This window comes from Rhea pennata, chromosome 9, assembly GCF_028389875.1.
Source record: "Rhea pennata isolate bPtePen1 chromosome 9, bPtePen1.pri, whole genome shotgun sequence".
Lineage (NCBI taxonomy): Eukaryota > Metazoa > Chordata > Aves > Rheiformes > Rheidae > Rhea > Rhea pennata.
In genome coordinates, this window is record NC_084671.1 from 15,384,366 (window position 1) to 15,408,897 (window position 24,532).

Here is a 24,532-nt window from a genome sequence, read left to right on the forward strand (position 1 = left end):
ATGAAGGGCTCCAAGAGTGTCTTCTGCCTTCTCTTCTTTCATGCTGGTAAGTGCCCTCTGAAAAATATTTGGCTGTGGTTTACTGTCTTTACGGTTGATCAGTTCCTGATGTGAGAGATCAAGAAGAGATCAGAACCAATTGAGAACCTGTGTGTTTGGGGAAAAGAGGGACATGGTCAGGAAAAAGGAGAGGTAGATAATGTTCAGTACGGACTTTTCTGTCTTGACTCACTGGTGTCAGATGTTTTATCTTCCCAGCACTGACTACTTCTCTTGGTTCTATGGTGTGTGTGTCTCATGAGAATGGTCAGTTCGTGACATTTATTTTGTAAAAATATGAAAAATTGCGTTATTACTCTGTGACATGGAGACTTTCTCTCATCCCTTCCAAGTTCCCGTGTGTGGATGCTTTTAATTTTACTGCAGATGTAGTTGCTGTTTCTGAAGGACTTTGCAGTTCTTCAAAAGAAAGATGCTGGGTCTGAAATGATGTTTATGCCTTCTTTTATTAAAAAAAAATGAAAAAGCTATTGAAAGCCCTTTACAGTGTATTGATAGCCTTTTGCTAAGATGTCATACAGGCCAGTAGTGTTATTTTCAGCAAAGGAGTTAATTGGATATGAGCCAATGGTAAAATTATACGTATGTTGACCTTGAGCATATTATCTCCCACTATTTCACGCTTTATGAAAGGGCCAACAGAAGGGCCAAAGTTCTGAATAAACTTAGGGTGAGAGTTTATTGTGTGCTTCCTTGGCAGTAGAAAGAGGCTAACTACAGACTATTTCTGTACTCTGAGGCCAATTTCAAATGGGTTAACTTGCAGGGAAAGAAAAAGGAATTTTCTGTACCAGGAAGGCATCTGGTCAGATGCTGGGCAAAGTCCAGCTGTTTGGAAAGGGACAAGTTAATTACCTTTTGTAGATCAGAGAGGAAAAAGGCAACAGATTCATGCCATTTCACTAAACTAGCAAAGCAGGGAGCCAAATGAGTTTTGTTTCATGTTTCAGATTTATGTGACTAATGATTCCTCATAGAGTTCATGCGTTATCTGCTTTGTGCCTATATCTAACACCAGAATGCTGAGGCTGAAGAATGACAGTTTGCCATGCATACCACGATGCTGAGAAAGCAATTTAATTTCTAATTGCTTGTTTTCAGAAGGAAAAAAAAACAACCCTTTATCTCTGAAAAGCTAGGTTCTCTGTCTTGCCCCCCAAGAAATTAGTGGTGAAGATGATTTCAGTCAGGAAGATGAGGTAGATGTTAAGTTTCTCTAACCCTGCCATGCATTTCAGCATTGCTACACCACAGAAAAGAGGTGAGAAGCTCTTCCTCCCTCTATGAGTATACTCTGCTGTGAAAACTTCCGGCAAGCTGCCCAGGTCTGACTTGTGTTTGTTGACAGCAAAGAGTTGGCTCTGAGTTGCAGTGGAACAGCAGCCAAGCTCTCTGTTTCAGTATCTAGTGCAAAACAAGGTTTATGGCATCAGTGATGTTTAGTCTGCAGTCACCAAGAGTTTCAGGTCAGATGATGTGCATAGCTACTATTTGCTACACTGCACTCCTGAAATTAGATATGGTATCTCAACTGCATGGCAATGATGGGGAAGCAGAAGGCCACTTAAAATTGAGAAGAGCACAACATGACAAATAACATGGAGAAGAATCCAGCTTAGTAAACAAAAAAAATATAGAGCCATGGAATTTCCTGCCAGCTGATTATAAAAACAATCTGTACTTATTCATCAAAATAAAGAATCTTGCACCCATGTTTTATGTACAGCTTCACCATTTGCATATGATGATACATGCTTACAGAAGCAACTTAGAGTACTGTTTTGGCTCCCTGAAAAACACCTTTCTCCCATGACTAATGGAGTTCCCCTACTTAACCTGAATCTGTTAATTCGTGGAGTCCTTTTAGTGACTGTGTAGAGGGCCTCTTATGAAAGCATTTTGAAGGGACAGGTTTACTTTTCTAGTCAACAAGTTTCTTAAGCACCTAGAATTGCCTTTTATTCAGACTAGCAAGGTATGAGGCATTGCTCCAGGTAGGAGATGGTACTGGTTGAGACAGAGTTGTTTTCAGGATGATCCCTTTGCTTTTGTAGTACATCATTTTGAATAATTTTAAACACTTTTTATTCAGCAGAAAGGATTCTGCATCTGTCCCAGGACACATAGCTTGAGCAGACAGATGGGGGCAGTAGTTTTCGTGGTGAATGAGGCTCTCTAAGGATTCTTCTGTTGTAGAGTCTGTTGTTTAAGTGTGTCGCCATCTGCACAGTAATGCCTAGATGTGGTCAGGAGGATTCATCACAGCTATAAAGTTAGAAGTAATGGGAGTGTGTTTTTCCTTAATGTTAAGTGACCGTATTGTGCAGTGTGCAGACCGTATTGCACACTTCTGCAGGGCAACTCTGGAAAACAAACCTGAGAAGCTGCTCGAAGTGAGGACTGTGCCTGGTGTATCGCAGGCCAGTTGCACAGCACAAAATCTCATACATACCCCCAGCCCCCAAGGTCGCGTACTGACAAAGATGTAATATTTTACCAGGTTTGAAGAATGATCGAGCTGCCCTGACTTGTTCTTTGGCACCCATAAGCAGATCCATCGTGTTTTAATATTTGAATTGAAACGTGTCCTGTTTCTAATCTAATTAACTTCAGTACTCCTGTTAATCTGAATGAAAGCAGAAACCATCTCTAAAGCCACAGTGTAGAACAAGCTCTGATTTGTTTTGGATGGGGGAAGGGAGTGAAAATCTGGATGTTCAGTAATCTTTAAATGATAAGCTTTGTTACAAAGGTGCCAATTTTTTTAATGATACCTTCTCTTGATGCTTTGTTCTCAGCTCTCAGCCTGGAGCGTATCCGGTGGTGCACTGTCTCTGAGCAAGAACTTTCCAAGTGTACTGACATGAGTACAGCCTTTGCTGGGGCTGGTATCCTTCCCCCGGTGGAGTGTATAAAGGGGGGGTCGGCTACTAACTGTACACAGATGATCAAGGTGAGCTGTAAGTGATGACAGCAGCATTTATGTAATTTCCGTGTGTCCCTAATACTGATCTCTCCACTTGGCAACGTAGGCAGCTCTGCGATGTGTGTGTGGTGGAACCGGGTAGCGGGCTTTATATATCTTGGCATTCCCATCTTTGAAAAAGCCAAAGCGGTGGGGGGAAGAGGACAACTGTTTGTTTTAGGATGGAATGGTGTACACATGAACCTGAAAGCAAAATGGCCCTGCATCTTCTCTTTCGCTATTCAGATACAGCCAGTCAATGGGAGCACAAGGATAGGGCTTAAGTAATTGCTTTTAAATACTAATCTTGGACTGGGGCGTGGTGTCAGGTTTCTTTAGCAGGTGTTAAGAAGGGGTGTGATAGGATGCAGATAGTTAAAGCCATGCTGCTGTGTGCAGCGGTGCCTTCAGCAGCAATACAGAGCTTGTCTGTGCAGGGTACACAGGGTGCACAGCTTTCTTGTGGTGCCGGCCAGGTTGTGGTTGAATACGTGTGCTGCAAGATTGAGGAGCTCCTTAATTCTTCTTAACAAATCTGTGCAGGGAGAAATTTCTTTCCATTCCCTTCAGACTTCTGCAGATCATCCTCCGGTCACACTCTCAGTTCAGGAACTTCCTGAAACCTTGAGCTCTTCTGTGCTCATTCACGTGCTCAGAGCTCTGTGCTTCCTTGCCTCTTTCCTCCCCAGTGCAAGTGCGCTCCTGTTTTTGAAGGAGTTACAGCTGGTATTGCTTGTGCTGAATGAAGTGTTGTCTGTTCTCTGAATTCGTCCTGCTTTTTCCCTCACTTTTGTTCCCATGTCATTCCCATTTAGGGAATGACTCTCCACTCACCTCTGCCTCCATAACTAATGCAGCCTGTCTCTCGTGTTCTGAGTGAAACTGGGCGAGGGATTCTAGAATGTGTTTCAGGGTCACACAGTGCGAGTTGCTGCGTGTACAGACGAGAGGAATGTAAAATCTACTCTTAGTGCTATGAGAGATGGATAAAGCACCGTACAGAGTGAGCAGAACACGCGCACAAAACTGACTGGATTAATTCAGCTGCTCAGCATGCTCAGTCTGGGAGAGGAGCAGGGCTTTGGGGAAGTTTTAAAGACTGTAAACCTTTGGCTTTGCAAATGATGGATGGAAAATAATTCCCTCCTCAGGAGGGAGTGGGAAGCAACAGGTGGATATTAGAAGAAATGCAGAGGCAGGTAATCAAGGCCGCTGTCAGTGGCAGAGTGTGGCAGAAGGGAAGGGTGGCTGGATACATCAATAAATGTTCTGTTTAGACATGCCCAAAAGTCAGGAATCTGCGAGGGAGATGCAGGCTGTCGAGGACAAGGGGATCAGGAAAACAGGCCCAGCAGAATAGTTTGGAGGGAGACTAGGCAGGTAGTGGTGTGGCCAGAAAAGCGGATGAATTTCAGAAATTGATATGTTGTAATGTTTTTGCGAACAGAAACAGAAGGCTTGTCTATTAAGTAATAAATACTTGATAAATACCATTTTTGACTGGAGGAATCAAGACTATATTAAAGAACATTGGGAGCAGATATCAATATATGTGACTTGGATAGGAAATACTTTTTAATGTCATGTCTTTCTTAAAACCATTTGGCTGATTGCTGCATTCCACAGAAAAGGATCTGTTAGACTCTGCAAAACAAGTTATTGAAAGAGTTGATGAGTGACTGCCTCCAAAACATAGTGTGCACAGAATCACATTTGTTATCCATTGCAACCAGCACACAAATTTCTAAAACTCTGGATCTAAAACTTGATTAGTTGAACTTGGAATGCTGCACGTGGATAGCTTGAGTCAACAGCTTGTTGCTAAAACTTCACAGTAATGCTTCAGGCAAGGTTCTGTCCTTGAGATCTCTTTTACTTACACTAATGATCTACTAAATGCTTGAAACTGGCCTACTCTGTGTAGGACTGCACAGAACCCCTGAGTTCGCATCAGCACTGAACTCTGCTCCTTGAGGACAAAGAAGGGATGGGACACAATGGCTAAGGAGGCAGAGATACGCCGTTTTATAACCCCACATAACTCGGACTTAGTTCTGTGAACCGTGTTTGTGCATGGGTAAAGTACACAATGATTTCTTTCAAGATGTTCAAAAATTGAGAAATGGTGTAAAATTTAACCTGGAGAACCTGACAATATTTAATTTGACCAGAGCTATTCTTCAGCAGGTCTTTATAACCTTCCATGTGCAATTCATAAATGTAACACACACAAATGGAGTCATTCTGAAAAAAGTTAACGTAGTATTACCATTGCATGTATATTTAACACAAATCATATGTGGAGGCCAAGTTCTTGCTAGTTATATTGGCTGAAAGCTTGCTATTAAAAAATACTCCACTATTGCTGATATACTACCTCAGCTATGGTTGTATGATTTAAAGGGGCTTTAGTCTGTAGGCTGTAAATTATTCCCCGGCAAAGCTTCAACTTCAGATTAAATACAATAACATATTTTTTTCTGTGTGTATATGCATTAAGCTGTGGTGCATGCACACGGTTTTAGCCCCAAGCTATCAATAAGAGGCTTTTTTGCTAAAGGGAACTCAGTGGCTCAGCTTTCTGATCAGCAAAGTGTTGTTTCACATGGAAATATGTCCACATAATATAGTCCTTGTTCTCTGTGGCCGACCCTTCTCATTTTATCTGACCTATGTCCTGACCACCACCAATTCCAGAGGGTTATTTTGTTTTCTCTGAAAATCAGATCCTTCCAATTTCTTTCTACTTTCTTATAAACTGCTTGGAACCCTCATGCATCTCCAGCTGCTGGTCCTAATTTCAACTGCTCCTTGACTGCACCCAGGAGGGTTTGTACATGTCTGCTGCCTGTGTGCGCACACACACGTGTGTGTTCCTATCCCTAGGTATCCTGTTCCCTGTGATCCCTACAATCTGCAATTGTGTGTTGTCTCCCAACCCCAGATCAAATGCACCTGGGATTTCAGTCTAAACTTTTTGTATTTTAGCTCCTCATATTCTTGTACCATGTCTGTGTTGCTGTAGCTCATAGTCAGTCTCAATTACTTTTTTGAATGGTAGTATCTATACTACTTTTACCTCAGGTGTTTGCTCTCAGTTTTTGCTCTTTATCTTTTCTTACATGCCGTAAATATGTTTCACTATTCTGTTTGACAGTATTGCCTGAGAAGCCACTCTGGAAGCATTTGTATGAAACAGGAAAGATTTTTGTCGTTGAGTTCTGTAGGTCTAATGGTTACACAGAAACTGTTTTGCGTATCTTCCATCTTTTTAAATCTTTGCAAAATTTGCTGGAGTTAGAGGCAAGTGTCTAGGTTGTGCTTTGGAGGGGCTAATGCCTTTCTGAAGTCAGAACATAATACAGCAATTTCTGCAAGCATAAGAATGAACCATGTATGATAGCCCCTTAGACTGTGAATGAATCGGACTTGCATCTTTTATTGTGGAGGCTGGACAGTCCTGTGTAATCTGCACTTTGGCAATGAGTGTTTTTACTTGTGTGCCCTTCAAATGCATTCCAACACTACTTCATTCCCTCGTGTGCTTCAGAGATTCACTGCTGTTCCTGCCTCCTGTAATGAGAATGCAGAGCCTTGAAAACATACTTGTGTATTCCCAGGATGTGGTTAAAATCATAACGTTGACAGGGTAGGCTGTCACTTTCTCATGATGTCGTCTGTGTAGTTTTTTCTGTTGAATGATGAAAGAGAGTTACTGCTTTGGGAATCCAAAAGGTCTAGTTTTACACTTAGACCCGAGATTATCTTTCCCAAGAGAACCATGGCAGTGAAATTTGCCAATGCTGTTTCTGTAAGTTTAGAGTAGATTAAAGGGAGCCTGTCCTGTATTGAGCTTTTGTACCTGGGCATGAGGTGGGCATCAACAGAAGAAATGACATTGCTCTGCCGAAGCAAGTACACCGTATGCAGCCTGTGACTTGGCTGGGACAAAAGAACAGTTAAGTCTCTTTCACTTAATACCAGAGGATGCCAGAGGAGCTGCAGCTCCTCTCCTTCCTTTCGCTCTCAGGTGTGCCTTCTGGAGAAGAGGCTGTATTTGATCCGAGATTCTTGTCCTGTGCTCTGACTCTTCCTGATGGAATATCGATTGCATCTGTTCTGTAAGATGCAAGTGTCTCCCATCCCCAGCTCCTTTCCAAGATTCCCTGGAGCTTGCTTCAGTTCCGGTTCATGAGAAACATCTCTCAGGATAGCTAATGTTTCAGCAAATTAATGAGTGCCACCTTTTTTCTTGCTTGAGCCAAATTAAGAAAATATTTTAAATGGCTTGGCAATTTTGAGTCTGATTTAGGTACCAACATCAATATATTATCTACCCTCTCAGATAATCCCTTAAAAACTTTTCAGGCGTTTTGTGTGACTTGACCTGTGGAGAACTGCTTCAGGATGCTTAGAGAGCATAGTCCTAACCCGACTCTAACCCAGTGCTCAGCAAACTGCCAAGGATGGTGAGCTAAATTATCCCTCTCTAATCTGGAACTCTAGAGGTTAAGCAAACTGATAAGAAACTCAGTGTCAGCTTAGAAATGCAAAATGTCAGCCTGCTGTTTACAGTAACTTGTCTCTCTGCCAGATGCCCTCTCCTGGCTTCTGCTAGGCTCAGAAAACAGTGAGAGACAGGTGTAGCTGAGCAGAGATGTGTAAGCAGTTCCCTAGCTCTTGCTGCTGTGGGCAGTCCTGTCCTCTGCTAGTTAAAATCCAGTGTAATCTTACATCTGTATCAGCTGGATTCCAGCCAGCTCAGTGTTATAGTCAGCTGAGAAGATTGTTGGACACCTTCCTAGCAGTGGATGCCCCAGATTGCGCTCTTCCTCTCTGGGCACTCTTTTCATATGCTTCTCTTCTTTTCTGAAAGGCATTGCCTGTGCTACTTTGCTGCATTATTCAGCAGTAAGACTTTACTTACACTGTTCTCCCCTTGTTTCTTTTGGGTACTGAAACTGCAGCATTCCAGAAGTCATGAGCTCTTGTAGCTGAATTGGCCCTTTATCTAAATGTCCTTGCAGCTGTGCTTGTGGCTGATGTGCCATAGCCTTACTGAGAAGCAATACTGCCAGTACTTAGACTGGTTTGTCCTTTCTGTTCTTTCAGAAGATTTATGAAAAAATCCTGAACTTGCTGTCGCTGATTCAGCTATTATGGGTCTTCAGCTAATGCCCATTCTTAACTCATTCCAGGACAGATCTCTTAGTCTTTGGACAAAAATCCATGGCTCTTTTTCCTGCTCATGTGCTTGTGTCTTCCTCACAAAGCGTTGCTGCTACACTGCAGAGCTTGCTGGGCTGTGTGTGCCTCTTGCTGTAAGATACTGGCCGATACTGGCCTGGTTCTGCCCCATCTCCTCAACGCTTGGCTGCAGTTGGGTTGGGGCAAGTTATTGTTCAGCCTGTGGACCCCAACTGTGGTGATAGTGGGCTACCTCCTTGAGAGCATCCTCAACCTGCAGAGTCCTCAGCCAGCTGTCCAGGTCACAGTGGCTCCTGTGTACCAGGTACCACGCCTTTACTGAGCTCTAAGTCTTCCCTACTTTACTTGGATAATCAAGGTATTTGGAGCCTGTTCTTTCCTTGTTATCTGAGGTCCTCCTTTTGCATGTCATTCACTTTTATCACCTGCAGATGGTCCTTTATTTGCTGCCTGAATTAACCACTTTCTTGAATCAAGGAATTTGCAAATCCTGTTGCAGGAACGTGTTCTGGCTCTTCTTCACTGTTGTTTTACTTCTCTTATAACATAAAAATGTTTTCTCTTGTGCAGAATAAAATTGTCTGTGTTTATTAGGAACAAGCAATTCAGCAGAGTAAGTATTACTTATAATAGCTACTATTCAGAGGGAAGGGAAATACTGGAGGAGGGTAGAGTTACTGTTTGCTAGAGCTCCATCTGAGGTACTTGTTAGTAAAAACTCATGTTAGTAAAAACTCATTCAGACAATGAATTACTGGGAAATGTCAATGTCGTCTTTCTCCCTCCCCCACAAGATGTATGGCTGCTTATCTTCTGGGTACAAGCTGGCACTAGCTAGAGATGAACAGAACTCCTAATTGATGTGCCTCCAGACTTGTTACAGAGCTGGAAGAAAATATGGATCCATTTCTAAGATTCCTTTGGTCTAATGAGACCACTACAGTCTAAGCCTGGTCCCTGCATTATTTTTGAAGGAAGAGAATTTTGGTGTTCTAAATCCATCTCAGTAATTGTTCTTTAGCAACTTCAGTGCCCTAGAAAGGACTTTTTAGAGACAAGAAAGTTCACGAATAGAGACTGACTGCATGATACGAGCCTCTTCTCTCAAATTCTTGAATACATTGCCTCTGGCTGTTGAGAAATATTAATATCTATGTTTCAACATATCTTCATCTTGTGTTTGTGCAGGATGATTTGGCAGATGCAGTGACACTGGGTGGTCATTCGATTTACCAAGCTGGAAAGGAGCATAGGCTGAAACCTGTGGTTGGGGAAGTGTATGATCAAGGTATAGTCAGACAAAATAACTTTTGGATTTGTTAATATGAGCTTTTTCCTATGCATTTTTACTGTTTCCATTTTATTTTAGGGTCCTCTTGAAGACCCTAAACACTAGGTTATAGTCTCATCCCCTCTTGGATGTTCTTGCCATAACAGACCTGTGGGGGAAACAGGAGACCAAGGGCTGTGGTAGAGTCTGTCCCTGTAGTGCTCAGGTGAAAACAGCTCTTCCTGTAATACCTTTTTACTGTCTTATTGTTTACTGTCTTCTCTGTTCCAAACTTTGCAGATAAATCAATGAATTGCAAAATATAAAGTTAAATTGTTATTAGGGGTCTCCCTCAATCCCATAAACTACAATAAATAATTAGGCTCAATTTTTAATTGTGCATATGATTACGTGCTGGAAGGAAGGAAGAGATCTGATCCTTATCTGGATGTCCTGAAGCCTTGGTGCCTTTCAGGATAGAGACTGTAGTTCAGAGGTGCCTTATCCTGACTAAATGCTTGGTATCAATGTGTTTGTGAAGTTCAGAGACAGAAGATAAGTATATCCCATAAATTTCAGAGAGCCAAGAGGAAGAACAGCTCTGGAAACAGTTTGCTGATGGAAGATGACACTAGGTCTCCTGGGGTCCCACCACTCTATTGTGAGAGGGAGCTGGATTAGGTTTGCAGCTGGGTGTCAGCATGATTTGGGCAAATCAGCCTCAAAAGTACCTGCCACCTCACTTCCTCTGACCTCAGAAACTTGGATCACCTGCAGCAGTCCAGCCTCACTGTTAATCACATGTCATGACCCTGGTAAGGGGACTGTTTTGATTTCTCAAAACCACGTGGGTCTCATGGTCCAGAGGTTGGTTACCTTTTATTAGTCAGGCTATGAGCTCAAAACGGAGACAACTAAATGAAATTTAGTGGCTTGTGTCAGGTTAAATGACTTTATGGTCACTTCAGACTATAAAATCTTCACTCTATGAATTATGTCATACAGTAAGACTATGAAAATGAAATCATCTGTGATGCTGCAGTGACATCAATGTGCTATGCTATGTTGAAGTTCAAATTAATAAGTGTGGGAATTCTTTTTGCAATTAAATCTACTTGTTATCAATGTATGGGGTGAACATCAAAGTTAGAGCAGGTTGCTTGTGGCATTTAAAAAGGACATTTCACACAGCAAAGACAAGAGGTGATACCCCAAGGTCAGCAGGTTCTCACCAAGGATGGGAACAATGCGTCTTCTCTGTGGGTAGAGCCAAGAGACACAAGTCAGTGCATCTCACTGTAATGCAGTTGCCAGGCTACTTTGCACCTCTTTCGTCCCATGCTGCAGAGATTGGAACTTCGTACTATGCCGTGGCTGTTGTAAGGAAGAGCTCTAACATCACCATCAACAGCCTGAGAGGTGCCCGTTCATGCCACACAGGCATCAACAGAACTGCAGGCTGGAATGTGCCCGTGGGTTATCTCATTGACAGTGGGCACCTGGCAGCAATGGGATGTGACCTTCCAAAAGGTAAGAATTGCACTGCCAAGAGCCGCTCTTCAGCAATGCCTTTGTGTATGTTCTTGGGACTGCTGCGCGTGGGCAGAAACGTGTGGTACTAGCTGCTGCTTTGTTCTTGATTCTGATGCTCCTTGTAAGATGGACTAGACCTAGCACAAATCCAATGAGGAGTGCAACTTTTTACTTGGAAGTCATCTTTTAAAAGCAAAATGACATCCCTTTCAATGTTTTAGAAATGTATAAATATGTTAAAATGTGATTGTAGGATCTTGTTTACTCATTGCTAAAAATGTCTCACTCTACTTTCACTTTTAGCTGTTAGTGACTATTTCAGTGCAAGCTGTGTTCCTGGAGCAAATAGCATAAACTACCCCAAATCCCTCTGTCAGCTCTGTAAAGGAGATTCATCTGGGCAGAAAAAATGCGAAGCAAATTCACAAGAGCAATACTATGACTACAGTGGGGCTTTCAGGTAAAAATCGTAGCACTGTAGCTTTTGATCTCCATGCCATATCCACTGTCATAGTGTCAGGGCCTCACTGACAGGAACCCAAAGCCAGGGAACTTGCAGTTGATCTCAGGAGATAATCTGCCAGCAGGTTAGGACAGTCATGATTTAAGTCTAGAGACTGAACAAAAGTAATCCTCAACCCGCTATTTCAGGAATTAATTCCCGAGTATTAAAGCTCACTGTGTATTTACACTTGTGCTGGTCAGGGGAATCCCATTGCTGTTTGCTTTGTCCAGCACCTGTTGACACGAGTCTGACTGTTTCAGCAGGCTGCATCTCTCCTAGTAAAAGCTGATGACCCTTAAGAGTTTTGCCACTGCAGTGCCACATTACCCAGCTGTTTCGCACTCATCCCATCTCCACGGCACTGAGTTCTCTTAATGTCTTCCTTTCCCTTCCATTTTTGCACAACTGCCTTTCCTCATTTTTCTTCTTCCTGTGTGTGCTGTAGTCCAATTCCCAGTCCCTGAGAGATACAGCACTGACTGAGGGGTGGAATTTGGTCGTGTAAAACCCTCACTCCCCTCTGTGTATTTCAAAAAGGGTCCTGTGACCACCTTAGATGGTGAACTCTCCTGAATGAAGACGGCCACCCTAGGCAGCCTGGACATGTGCTGCATGTTCAACAAATGACAGTGATGGTTTACTTCATGCTCTGACAGCCACTAGCCTCTGCCTGAGCTGAACTCACAGCGCAAGGGTAGGAAAGAGGTCGCTGTCTACTGGCTGGAGCGTATCATACAGCCCTCTGGCTGTCAGCAGGCAGCGTGCAACGCGCGGCAGCTGTGCTTTGCAGTGCGTAACTGTGGTTGGATTTCCACTTCATTTAGGTGTTTGGCTGAAGGTGCTGGAGAAGTTGCTTTCGTGAAGCACAGCACAGTGCCTGAAAATACTGATGGTAAGTAATCCAGAAAGAGTCTTTTTAGCAGTCTGGAGTACAATGACAACTACCATTGCAGTACAGTGGCTGTAAAGACACTATAATGTCAAACGTTTGATATATTTTGTATTGAGGAATGAGCAAAAATGCTATAATAATGAGTAATGTGTCCATATATGTATGCACCCAGGAGATAGGTGACTTCGTGCCTTTTTTATTTTTTTTCTTTTTAAGATTTGGCGATTTCAGTAAAGGTTAGAGGTGGGATCTTTAACTTCCTCTGGAAATAGAGATTTACCAGCACTAAACTCTTAGTACCATACAGACATGGGCTGCTATGAATGTAAACAGTGCTTATTCCTACCCAGAGATTTCAACAAAGACTAGAAGAAGGGGCAGGCCTTGTTTTGTTAAACTCTGAAATCTGCCTTGAGCATATCATCGTTTAAATATCACAGGCCTGTCTGACTGTCAATCACAGTAGAAAAAAACAAAAATGTCCTGTGTGGTCCTAGACTTGGAGACACTTGTGATACTGCTGTGGATCCTAGTATAGTTCTGTGTATTTGACAAGTGTTCAGCTGCATACCGGATCAGAGATGCAAGACTATCACATAGATGCATAGGATATACTGGACAGTTAGGAATAGTTCAGGGGCGGTCAGGAGAGCTGTATTCTGTTCCATATGTACACGTAGTGCTTAGCACAGACCTGGAGTTATCAACACCAGCCTGATGTCTATTGCATAAGTGTGTTCTGTTTGATTTCAGGAAATACTCTTTCTTTATGGGCTCAGAAGCTTCGCTCCAGTGATTTTCAGCTTCTGTGTCGCAATGGCAGCACAGCTGATGTGACAGAGTGGAGAACCTGCCACCTGGCCCGAATCCCGGCTCGTGCCGTAATTGTGCGGCCTGACACAGATGGGACAGTCATCTTCCAGCTCCTGAACCAGGGACAAGTAGGACACCATTTTTTTTCATCAGTGCATTGCACGTTAGATGGATTCTCCCACCACCTGGGTTGAACTGAAGAGATGAGGGGCACCTTCAGCAATGTGGGGAGTTTGAAAGGAAATGGGAAGCCCCCAGGCTCCAGGTATAGGCCCTGAAGGGGGTTACGTGCAGTGGAGCTGAAGGTTGTATTTTGCCCTTAAAGTCCCTGGGACACTGAAAAAGACTTGAGGAGGAGGAGTATTTTTTTTCACTTATTTTTAGCTCCTTCCTTTTGGAGGCATAATGAAAAAGCTAGTTGCTTGTCCCTTCTGTAGGCAGGAAACGGTTTCCCCTGCCCATAACCAATGTTGTCACAGACTTCCCCCGTGACACTAGCATACAGGGACATATACCTGACATGTTTTTCATTTCTTTAACATAACAGCAAAGATTTAGTGGTACAGGTGCCAAGTTTCAGTTGTTTGACTCAGCAGCCTATGGTGCTCAGAATCTTCTGTTCCGAGACTCCACCACCAAGCTCGTTGCGATCACAGCTCAGAGTTACCAGGCATGGCTGGGTGATGAGTATCTTCATGCCCTGCAAGCCCTGAGCTGCGACCCCAGCAGTAAGTTGTCTTTAGATTCCTATTTGTAACAGTGAACAAAGATAGTTGGTAATAGAGACTATCTTTATTCTGCTTTATTTTCTTGTGACTCTTGGAGACTTATGGTGAGATGCCATCCTAATTTCAAAGCTTAGACGAAGGGCACTCTGTGACCGAGAAACAGTGTCACGTTGCAGAATGCTTTCCTGTGCAAACTGGCCCATTACCAGCATTGTAAGATACATGCATATTTTGCCCTTTCTTGTATATATAAGATATGAATCTGGTAATAAGCTGTTACTCCTGCCTGATGTACTCTCTCTCTTATCTGCTAAAGAGTGGAAATGCTAACTAATTGCTGTGTAAATCCTCAGTTAGTGTGTATAAAGAAGGAAAGATGAACAGGATCCTTTTCCCAAGCTGGAGGAACCCTCAGTTGCCCTTTGAAGTGTTAAACTGTCAGGAGAATGTAGAGATGATTTGTTGCATGTTCTGACAGACTCAGAAGCACAGGTCATAGGAATCCCTGTCTTAGGAAACTTCATAATCATGACAACTGAGCTTCCCAGACCTGCTCTGCTGTGGCAAAGCCTCTACTTTCAGGACTCTTCTATTCTGAGGTTGCTCAGGGTTGTTGGATCTGAGGAAGCCTGTGTTCAGGGTGGCTGCACTCTTGAGAGAGTAGACTGCAAACAGCTAATACCTTGTGGCTGCACTTAATGTTCATCAATAGTAGGACTTCTTGTTCCTTCCTTCTGGATAGATGTGCAATATAGACAGCTCACTAATTTGGAGACCTCTGTGGTTCCCAAAGAAGGTGCAAGTCTGTGCTAAAGAAGTTGAGAGAAACAGAGTGGGCAGGGGGATGCCTCCCTGTCTGTTTCAAAGAAAGTGAACTCTAATACTTGCTTTCCAATTTTGTGCAGCATTGCCAGAAAGCCTGACCTGGTGTGTTGTATCCACTGAAGAGATTTGGAAATGTGGTGAAATGGGTGTTGCTTTTCAGAAAAAGAATTTGAAACCAGCAATCCAGTGCATTTCAGCCCAGACAAAAGAACAGTGCATGGAGCTGATCCAGGTAGGCTGCTGCCAGCCTTGTGCGATGAGCAAATTAACATAAGCTGCTCTCTGCTGGGTAGGTGGGATCAGAGATGCATGTATTTAGGTAAGTGGTAGATAATATTGAGTATTCAGGATGTGATCTGCAGCTTGTGTGGGATGGACAAGCCTGAGCCCTGAAGCTCTTCAGTTGTGTTAAAGACATTGTTGCCCATCTAGCTCAAACCTGTGTGTCTGAAATCTGATGATGCTTAATTACATGTTATTCATGTTTTCTTCAGCAGAGGATAGCTCTTTCGCTACCCAGCTTACCCTCTGGGATGTGACAAATATGATGCTAGAGGTCTCATCATTGTAGCAGGGAAGGTGGCTGCTGTTTTTTTCACAGAAGCCCTGAATTTTATTTGATTTTTCAGAAAAAGGAAAGTGATGCTGTAGCTCTGAGTGGAGCTGATATTTACACAGCTGGAAAGACATATGGCCTTGTACCAGCTGCTGGAGAAAATTACTCTGGTAAGATCAGGAAACATAAACATAGACCTTATTTTTCCAGGGTGTTTTGGCGGGGGGGGGGAGCACCCAACAACCCTCTAACAGTACAACGTCTGTTCTCTGCCCTGATTGGAAAGTTATTTTCTAAGGACATCAGTATTATTATTCTCACATCATGGATAGAGGAGGAAAATAAGTATAAAGTGGGTTTCTACCATGAATTTGTAGCAACTTTTGTTTGTCCTGACATTGGGCCAGCTTGAGTCCTTCAGTCTTTGGCAGTTGAATCTTTCACCTCTGTATTTGTCTTTTCAATTCCACAAAAAGTCCTTACAATGGAAAAATGAGTATTCACAAAAGCACAAGATTTTAACAGAAGCAAAAATACAGAAGTAACACAGACACTATTTAGAAACAAATTCTTCCCCTCAATTTGAATGTTTGACACTAAGAATTTCAGTGCTCTGCAAAATTCATGGAGATTGTAAGGCAGGTATGAGTTGTCACATAAAATAGCTCAATTCTTAAAGCAATTTTGCCATGTCACTAATGACCCAAGTATTGGTTTTGAGAGGGATGTATTCATAAAATCTTCTGTGGCATTTAAAGTATTCGTGTTCATCTCTAGATTATTTAGTTCAAGTGCATGGCAGTACCAGCATACAGGCTGTATCTGGATGCAACATTTTGTGCAGTATTAGAGGTAAAGAGAATTCCATGGGCGCTCGTACTTCATAGCTGGCTGATTGATGCTATTTCCTTCTTACAGCATAAGCTACAAAGTTGGCACTGGATAAGTATAGTGTAGATTATCATTTAGCGGCTGGAATGCTTAAGGAAAGCTGTAATGCTTTTTATTTGTTTCTGCAAGCTGATGACAACAGCAGTGCGTACTATGCCGTGGCATTAGTGAAACGGAATTCTTCCAATGCTTTCACCATCACTGACCTGAAAGGGAAGAAGTCCTGTCACACAGGACTGGGGAGAACCGCTGGATGGAATATCCCAATTGGCATGCTAATTAAAAGGGGCATCATTAGGCCCAGAGACTGTAATATTCCTCAAGGTAAGATGGCAATATGGCATATCAAAAGTACAGTGGCATTCTAATTATACACTTCAATTAGAGAAGTAAAATTTTGATATTTCATAGCTCTATATTAAGATAATCTGTTTATATGTGTAAAGATGTATTGAATTTTTAATGTAATGCCTTGAAATCTTAGATTTTGTATCACCTGGGTAGACTAATGGAGCAGTCACATTGAGAATGTAAGAACGTGAAAGTATTCCTTTCCTTTGTCTTATCACAAAATCAAGTTGGATAGGACCTTTGGAGGTTGTCTAGTCCAACTAGCTGCTCAAAGCAGGTCCAGTTAAGAGCAGGTTGCTCAGAACCATGTCTGGGCAAGTTCTGAGTAAATCTGGAGATGGAGATTCCACAGATTCCACAGCCACTCTGGGCCCCTGTTCCAGTGTTTGACCACTGCTGATGTAAAGAATTTTTTCCTTACATCTAATCAGAATTATTTGTTGCAATTTGCCTGTTTCTGTTGCCGCTCATCCTTTTGCTCTGCCCCTCTGAGCAGGGTCTCTGTTGTCTTTAATAACTCATTAGGTTGATGAAGACAACAATCCCCTTCCAGCCTTCCTTTCTCCAGACTGATCAAACCTGACTTTTAGCCTTGTATGTCATGTGCTGACCATCCCAGTCATCCTCCACTGTACTTGATCCACTATGTCAGTGTCCTTCTGTTACTGGATAACTAGAAACTGGACACAGTACTCCAGATGTAGTCCCACAAGTGTCAGAGGGGAACAATCTTGACTGCTCTTACCACAATGCAGTACACCGTTAGCAGCACCCCCAGGTCCATTTTTGCAAAGCTGCTCGTCAGCCCCAGCCTTTCACGGGTGTGATCTATCCCAGATGCAGGGTTCTGCATTTGCCTGTGTTGGACTCCTTGAGGAGTCAGCCCATTTTTCCAGGCTGCCCAGATCCATCTGAATGGCAGCCCTGCTTTCAAGTGTATCAGCCAGCAAAAAGTCTATACCAGTTTTCAGAAACGCAACAGTCTTTGTATAGATTTAATCAATTTTAAATTTACATAGGGTCTTGAAATATCTGCTGTTCATTCCAGTGTCTCTCAACTCTTGCGGAGCATTTAGGATACTGATTCATCTCAGATGTCAGCAACCAAGTAGTCACTGTAAATCATGCTGTTTATTCAGATGTGTCCCCTCTTGGTGATGCTTCCAACTTTGGAATGTCATTGCAGTAAATGATGTATCCTTGTCCTGAATTTTATTGTATAAATTTTCAAACTGTATTTAGCAGTATAGGAATGGACCACAACAAGCAATGGTTCAAGGAACATGTGACTATTGAGTCTAATTTTATTTGTCTATTTCTATCTCCCAAGCTGCTCTTTGGTTTCATTACTTAATCAGCTAAATTACGCTTTGAAAATATTTTAAAAGTTATAATTTATGAAATCCAGTAAGGTGGCTGTAACTCATGTCTTTAAATTCTACTGAAACCTGTACTGGTATGTAACTTCATGACAGTGTAACTACCTCTTTTTGTGGAGAACACGTGCTTTTTGCTCATTTTATTGATCTGTCTTTCTCCAGCTGTGAGTGAGTTCTTCTCTGCTAGCTGTGTGCCTTCTGCTAAGCAGGACAATTACCCATCAAAACTCTGTAAGCTATGTATTGGAGATGGTAATGGAAACAATAAATGCAGTGCAAGTAGCCAAGAACGTTTTTATAGCTACAGCGGAGCCTTCAGGTAATTAATATATGTGGTTGTCATTGCTGTGTTGGTAAAGACCATGTTAGCATGTGGCTGTTGGGCTTCAGGTATACTGGGAGCTCAGGGACTCTTCATGCACAACCACCTGCTTGGAGCCACCTCACAGCCTTGTCCTTTGATCGTAAATAAAACCTAAAGCCCTTGAAAAGACAAGAGTTAATTCTGACACTGCTCTCAACAGCCATGCAGTGTTATATGTCAAAGCCTTTTGCCAGCTTCCTGGCCCACAGCCAACCAGATGACCTATAGACAAATCCACGCATCTGACAGAGCCATCTGCCTAGCAAGGGGTGACTGGACTATCACTGGGCTCCAGTCTTGCTTTAATCTAGTGTGACAGTCCACCACTCTGAATGGCCATGTCATCTGTAAGGAGCTTAGGCAAGAAAACACAGGTGATCTGTAGCCAGTATCTTGTTGTCCGTGAGTGTGTGCTGTGAGTGGCAGGCTGGTTACAGGGAGCTGGGGCTGCTTCCTCACTGTCCTTATCCACTTGTGGCTGGATGTGACGAACTGTGGCCAATGTTCAAATTTCAAAGGCCTCTTCAAAGCAACATTTGTTAAAGGTACAGAGAGAACCACTGTAAAATGGAATAACAGCTGATACCTACTTATGGAGCCATACCCAAAGACTTGGGGCTTAGAAACTCTTAGATGCGTAAGTAACAATTCCTTTTCCTGACCTTCACTTCTGAAGGTAATGATGCATGTAACAGAGCTGGCAGAGTGTTTTTTCTCCTTCAGGGGAGGAGACTCTAACAGCTGCCTGGTAAATATTCAAGTGCTAGACTTGAATAGATTTGTGAAAGGCAGTTGTCTATTTGTATCCAGCTGCTCTGCTATGGCACATGCCTTACAGGCAGACTCCAGATTCTCTGCTGTCCTTCAAGATTAGCAGTTAGATACCACTCACCAAACTGGTAAGAAAGAAATGTTATTTTAGGCTGAATAAGCCCTGCCTCTATTCTAAGATTCTGCATTAGATTCATAGTATCCTTATGGCACAAACTTTATAGGAAGATCACTTTTCTTTTTCTTTAATACAGAAGAAAGATGATGTTTAGTTTTCAAGTGATGTGGAAAGCTTTAGGTTTTTAAAAGGTTGGTTATGATTTGGATGAAAAAGTCTCACACAAGGAAGGGATGGGTCTAGATATAATGCTTAGGGGATCCTCTCTGAAAGAAGAATGAGTTATACAGCAGGTGATTGACATGATCTTAAAATTTGGCCTCAGATTGCCAGATTCTTTCAGTTCTGTTGGACGTCAGCAGAACCACCTGACTAAAGGTATGAGAGGTAATTCTGTTTGTGTATGTCCCGCTGCCTGGGACGTGTTAAACTGCACAGAGTACTGGAAAATCTGCTTTTGAGAACAGCCTTTTGCTGAGAGGGAATGCATTGAACAGTACCTATTGAATCTTGCTTTCTCTGCGTGACAGTCAGCCACATGATGATAATCTGTTTGATTGTAACTTTTCATATTAACCAAGTATATATTTCTAGTAACTGTTAGCAGTAATAACTTTTCTTCACATTTTGTACTAGATAACCTTTGTTTGGTTAGTGCTTAAAGTCTTCTTGATTGTTGGGTTTAATGATCTTATTTCCTTGCCAGCACACACTATCCAAAATATGTGGGAAGTTGGATCTTTTTACTAGCTTACCCAACTGACTGATTAGAGTTTGAAATTATTTAAGTGTCATTTGCATTTGGAAGAGCCATGCATTTTTTATATCTGTTGACTTATCAACTCATGTCTAGCGAAAATCTTCTATTAGTCTACAATGACTAGTATATCACGGGTTAGACAACACCACAATGTAACATGAGAAACAGCAAATGCTTGTAAAAGCTGGTGTTTTTACACATCCACTCTGAAACTCTGTGGAATGTGATACTGTGGCACTAGTGGGAGAGGAGGAGAATTTACGGTGCCTTTGTCATGATGGGCCTCTTCAGCCTCAGAAGATTAGGAGAATTCTTCTCCTCTGAGGTTCATGAGATTGAACTTAGTTCTGGAGCGATATCATTATGAACTGCAGTTAAATTAACTAGGTATCTTCAGTTTACAGAGCTGTCGGTGCAGAGTCTGTGCAAGAACTAAGGTTGCTAATTTGAAAAAAGAAAATTGTAAGTGTGTTTGTGCTTGGGTTATGCACTCAAAGGATTTAATTCAACCAAAATTATCTTAGTGGTAATTACTCCATACATGATTTGAAAGGCAAATGTAAAAGCTGCAGTTAGAAGGAGTAAGCTGCATCAGGCATCACATAATGTGTGTTCTGTTTCTTTGCTCATGTAACACTGGCCTTTTCTGTCTTTTCTCAGAGTTTTTAATGACAATTTCCTGCTTTACTATTTTAAAATTCTTAATTCAGTACATCTTGCAAGTGTGTTGTTTTCCTCTTCTTTCAATATGCTTTATTTCTTTCTGGGTTTGCTCATTATTTTAGGTTCCAGTGCATTTATTTGCAGGAGCGTACATAATTAAAATTGAATTCTAAACCTGTTAGTTATTAGCAAAGATGTGGTTGAAATAAAGATGCTTTGAATTGTACTGTATCTCTCATTTCCTAAAGGTGCTTGGCACAGGATGCTGGGGATGTGGCCTTTGTGAAGCACTCGACAGTGTTTGAGAACACAGATGGTATTCAGTTTTACATGTCTCTATTATATGCTGTTATTTTTCTTGAGCCATTTTGCTGTAAAGTGTTCAGTAAGTCACAGTAACTAGTTTCTTCTTTCAGGTAAGAATACTGATAGTTGGGCCTATAACTTGAAGTCCAGTGATTTCCAGTTACTGTGTCCAAATGGAGCCCGTGCTGAAGTCACTCAGTTTGCAGAGTGTCACCTGGGTCGAGTGCCAGCACAGGCCATTATGGTGCACCCAGATACCAACGTTTTTGCTGTATATGGACTACTGGATAAAGCTCAGGTATCCTATGGAGTAGTTAAGTATAATCTAATATAGACTGAGGATGAAGGTGACAGAGCTACACTGCCCTAATGTGTCCCCTACATCATGGGACTTGGAGCATATGTACTCTGCAGAGCTTTCTTTTGTTGGTGTGGGAAGGAAAAGGTGAAGTATAATTCCTGTAATTCACATAGTAAAACCACTGTGCTGCAAAAGTGATTTCAACTATTTGGCCACTGGTGTCTCAGCTGTAACCTTCCTTCAGCCTCAGGTGTGTTCCCAAATTGCATGACTTTAAAAGTACACTAACACTTTTTTCATCCTTGAATTTTCTTAGGAATGCAACATTATATGGGACCAGAACATGACTGGATATATTTATGCTGCAGCCATGTACATGGTAAACCACACTGGCAGATCATGGCTGGCTGCTTCAGCTAGAGTCTTTTCAAGGCTAAAGTTGCCCAGTATTTCTTTTAAATCATTTGTCTCCATGCTAGGCTTCAGCTGTTAGAAGTACAGCTCCTCGATAGTTACAAGGACCAAAACCCCAAATGCTGTTCTTGTACTTGCCAATATCAGGATTCTGTAGCTAATACACTGGAGTTTCTGAAAGCAAACACATAACAAATTCTGCAGTTGTGTATGAACTCCTCTATGAAACAGTTCCCATTGTAGTCTTTGTCATACTAGAGGAACATGGCACTTTCTTGGAAAATACTGAAAATTTTGCATTGTTTTCAGGACTTTTTTGGAAATGACAGCAATGAAAATGGATTCAAAATGTTTGATTCTTCAACTTTTCATGGAAAAGACTTGATCTTTAAGGATTCTGCAGTTGAGATTGTGCCAGTAAAAGAGAGACGGACATACACAGAATGGCTGGACAGTGAATATATTGAGTCCCTTGAAGGGATACAAACACCACCATGCTCTCGGGCAGGTAATAAGACAATACCTCTTAGTGGCTACTGTCATCCCCTTTCTTACAGTATGTCAGTTACAAGACTTAATTAGCATAGTCCAAACGGCAACTTCCAGGCCAGGCTTTTCCTCGGATGAGCTGCTGTTTGGACAACATGTGCTGTGCTAATATTTGAATGCTTCTTCCACGTGCTAACAGCATCTACTCATCAGGGGAGTGGGATGGGGCTGGAAGCTCTCTGATCATGTGGATGGGGTGGAATTTGCTGCAGAAGCCAGCCGAAACTGTGTCAGCGTGGTCCCAAAACTTGGAATCACAGCCTGGGCTGAATGATTCCTAGGTGCTGCTAGGTAGATACTGGCTTTCTGATCTGTGGAAGAATTTCTGCATCAGAAGTCTTGTCTAGTGAATCCAGCTTCCTTGTTGGTAATGTTCTGACTCCCACTGCTTCCATCCCTGCTTATCTCCCTTGCTGTGGGCAACAGTTTCTCCTGAGCTCAGCTGTCAGAAAAGATAAGTCTGCAGAGGATGGATAGGCTATGGACAAAGAGATACTACTTGCAGTCCAGAATACAGCTTCTGGCATGTGCAAGGTCCTCCACCTTCCAGCAGAGGCTGGAATATCTAAAGTCAAGGGAGGAAAAGGAGGGCCAGGGAGATTTGGAAGGACTATCTGTTGGCAGAGGAAAGAGCTGAAACAAATGTGTGCCTCCACTGAGCTTGCTGACCTTTCTACAAGCAGCATGCTTACTCCTCAGCATTGTGGGTTGTTTCAGAGAGAGGTCAACCACCCTTATGATTTTTTTTAATTTGATGCCATCTTCACTGAGAAACATTTGGTTTGTCCTCCTTCTACACTGGGTTATCTGTTCGTGTGTGCATGAAACTTGTATTTGATATTAGTGAAACAGTACTAAATTTCTGATTAACCGTTTCTCAATGTATTGATTTGTAGCATTCAGTTTTTATTTTTATCCATAGCTGTAATTACAACAAAGGCTGCCATGCTGCTGACAGGCAGTGTCCTCCTGACTACAGCTACTACCTCATGATGCTGGGATGAAGAGATATTCAATGCAATAAAAAAGTTAGCAAAACTAAATAGTAATTATGTAAATAAATGAAATGCAACAAATAAATGAGAAGAAAAGATAATTTGGTCAGACTTTGGCTTGATAGAAACTACATGTTTTTTTCACACTTCCAGAAGTTAACATGCTCCCCTCACTTTTCTGCCTATATTTCTCAGCCTTCTTTACTCATTTCATTTACTCTATTACCTGGGTCTTAAAGCAGAGACAACATTTCCTATTTCAGTCTTACATTTTAAAGCTGTGTGTCTACATTAGTAGTTAGTGGCAACAATGTGATGGCCAAAATAACCAGTTATATACAGAACTTGAAGTCCTTGGTGGTTCTGAGATCATCTCCTGTCAGCCTGGGATCCCTAGCATCTCAGGGCTTTTAGTTGAAGCTTTTACAGACCATACATTATACAGTTCCAGTATACACTTGCATACACTGTGACTGATGTGTTAGATACCTGTTCTCAGTGTTTGTGTATGCGTTTCTGCCACATTCGGATCCTTTCTACCTTGCAAAGTTACTCTTTTCTGTAAGACACAGATGTGTGTGTTGAGTCAGGCCCGCTGGCCGGGCTGTGAGCGTCGCGTTACCTGGCACTACTCGCTCCTCAGGGGGCCCCGCAGCAGCTTGCACCCGCCTTGCTCGTTTTCCGGCGCCACTTGCACACGCTTGGGTTTGTCATCCGCGTTCTTCCCGGGCAGGAGGAACGTAAGGTCAGGGCTGCGTTTTCCTTACACGGTGAATTAGCTGTGTAAATAAGTGCAGTGCTCGAGAAAAGCGGCTCCAGGGATGGAAGTCCCCCTCGCGCTAGCCCCACCGAGGCAGCAGCAACGCCGCTTTCCCCGCCGTGCGCCTCAGCCCTGACGGCACCGAGCGCGGGTCGGGCCGCGGCTCTGCGGCGCTCCGGCCGCGGCCGCCATGTTCCTCCGCCGGGCGCGGGGCGGCGGCGCGCGCAGCAGCGCGGCGGGGCCGCTCTAGGCCGCCGTCTCGGTGGCGCGGGGCGGGGCGGCGGCGATGGCGGCGCGGTGGGCGCCGTGGGCGCTGCTGGCGGCGCTGCGGGTGGGCTGGTGCCTGCTGCCGCAGGCCGGCTACCTCCACCCCGACGAGTTCTTCCAGGCGCCCGAGGTCATGGCAGGTACGGCGGGGCGCGGGGCGGGCGGCGGCGGGGCGCGGCCGGGCGGCGGGCGCTGCGCTCTGCGCGCCCCGGGGGCGCGGCCGGGCCGGCCCGTGCAGCGCGCCCGGCGCGCGGGTGCCCGCGCGGGGCGCTCCCACGGCGCGCGGGG

The 24,532-nt window shown here is 43.2% G+C and overlaps 2 protein-coding genes and 1 long non-coding RNA gene across 6 annotated transcripts in view; 2 read left to right on the forward strand and 1 right to left on the reverse strand.

Moving 5' to 3' along the window:
- Positions 1-23,290, forward strand: MELTF (melanotransferrin). Its single transcript, XM_062582395.1, has 16 exons — positions 1-46; positions 2,859-3,013; positions 9,422-9,521; positions 10,851-11,033; positions 11,340-11,496; positions 12,366-12,433; positions 13,187-13,374; positions 13,794-13,974; positions 14,880-15,031; positions 15,429-15,525; positions 16,376-16,570; positions 18,139-18,295; positions 20,901-20,968; positions 21,069-21,256; positions 21,983-22,181; positions 23,145-23,290. The coding sequence occupies exons 1-16, from the start codon at positions 1-3 to the stop codon at positions 23,213-23,215; spliced, it is 2,205 nt and encodes a 734-aa protein (XP_062438379.1). The 3' UTR covers positions 23,216-23,290.
- The window catches only part of LOC134143933 (uncharacterized), a 7,463-nt gene continuing 6,054 nt past the window's right edge, over positions 23,124-24,532 (reverse strand). The window contains exon 3 of the long non-coding RNA XR_009959243.1: positions 23,124-23,996. This is a non-coding gene — a long non-coding RNA (uncharacterized LOC134143933). The remainder of the gene's footprint in view (positions 23,997-24,532) is intronic.
- PIGZ (phosphatidylinositol glycan anchor biosynthesis class Z) overlaps positions 24,264-24,532 on the forward strand; it is a 2,978-nt gene continuing 2,709 nt past the window's right edge. The window contains exon 1 of one of the 4 annotated variants that reach the window (XM_062582396.1): positions 24,264-24,384. In XM_062582396.1, the coding sequence (XP_062438380.1) occupies positions 24,264-24,384 (121 nt within the window). The remainder of the gene's footprint in view (positions 24,385-24,532) is intronic. The other 3 variants (XM_062582400.1, XM_062582401.1, XM_062582398.1) reach the window with 3 other exon arrangements.

What these genes read in the sequence shown, in the direction of transcription:
- MELTF (XM_062582395.1), top strand. Translation starts at nt 1, where the DNA reads ATGAAGGGCTCCAAGAGTGTCTTCTGCCTTCTCTTCTTTCATGCTG. An exon ending in AGCTACAGCGGAGCCTTCAG is followed by an intron (nt 18,296 to 20,900) that starts GTAATTAATATA and finishes CATTTCCTAAAG; the next exon opens with GTGCTTGGCACAGGATGCTG. An exon ending in AGTGTTTGAGAACACAGATG is followed by an intron (nt 20,969 to 21,068) that starts GTATTCAGTTTT and finishes TTCTTCTTTCAG; the next exon opens with GTAAGAATACTGATAGTTGG.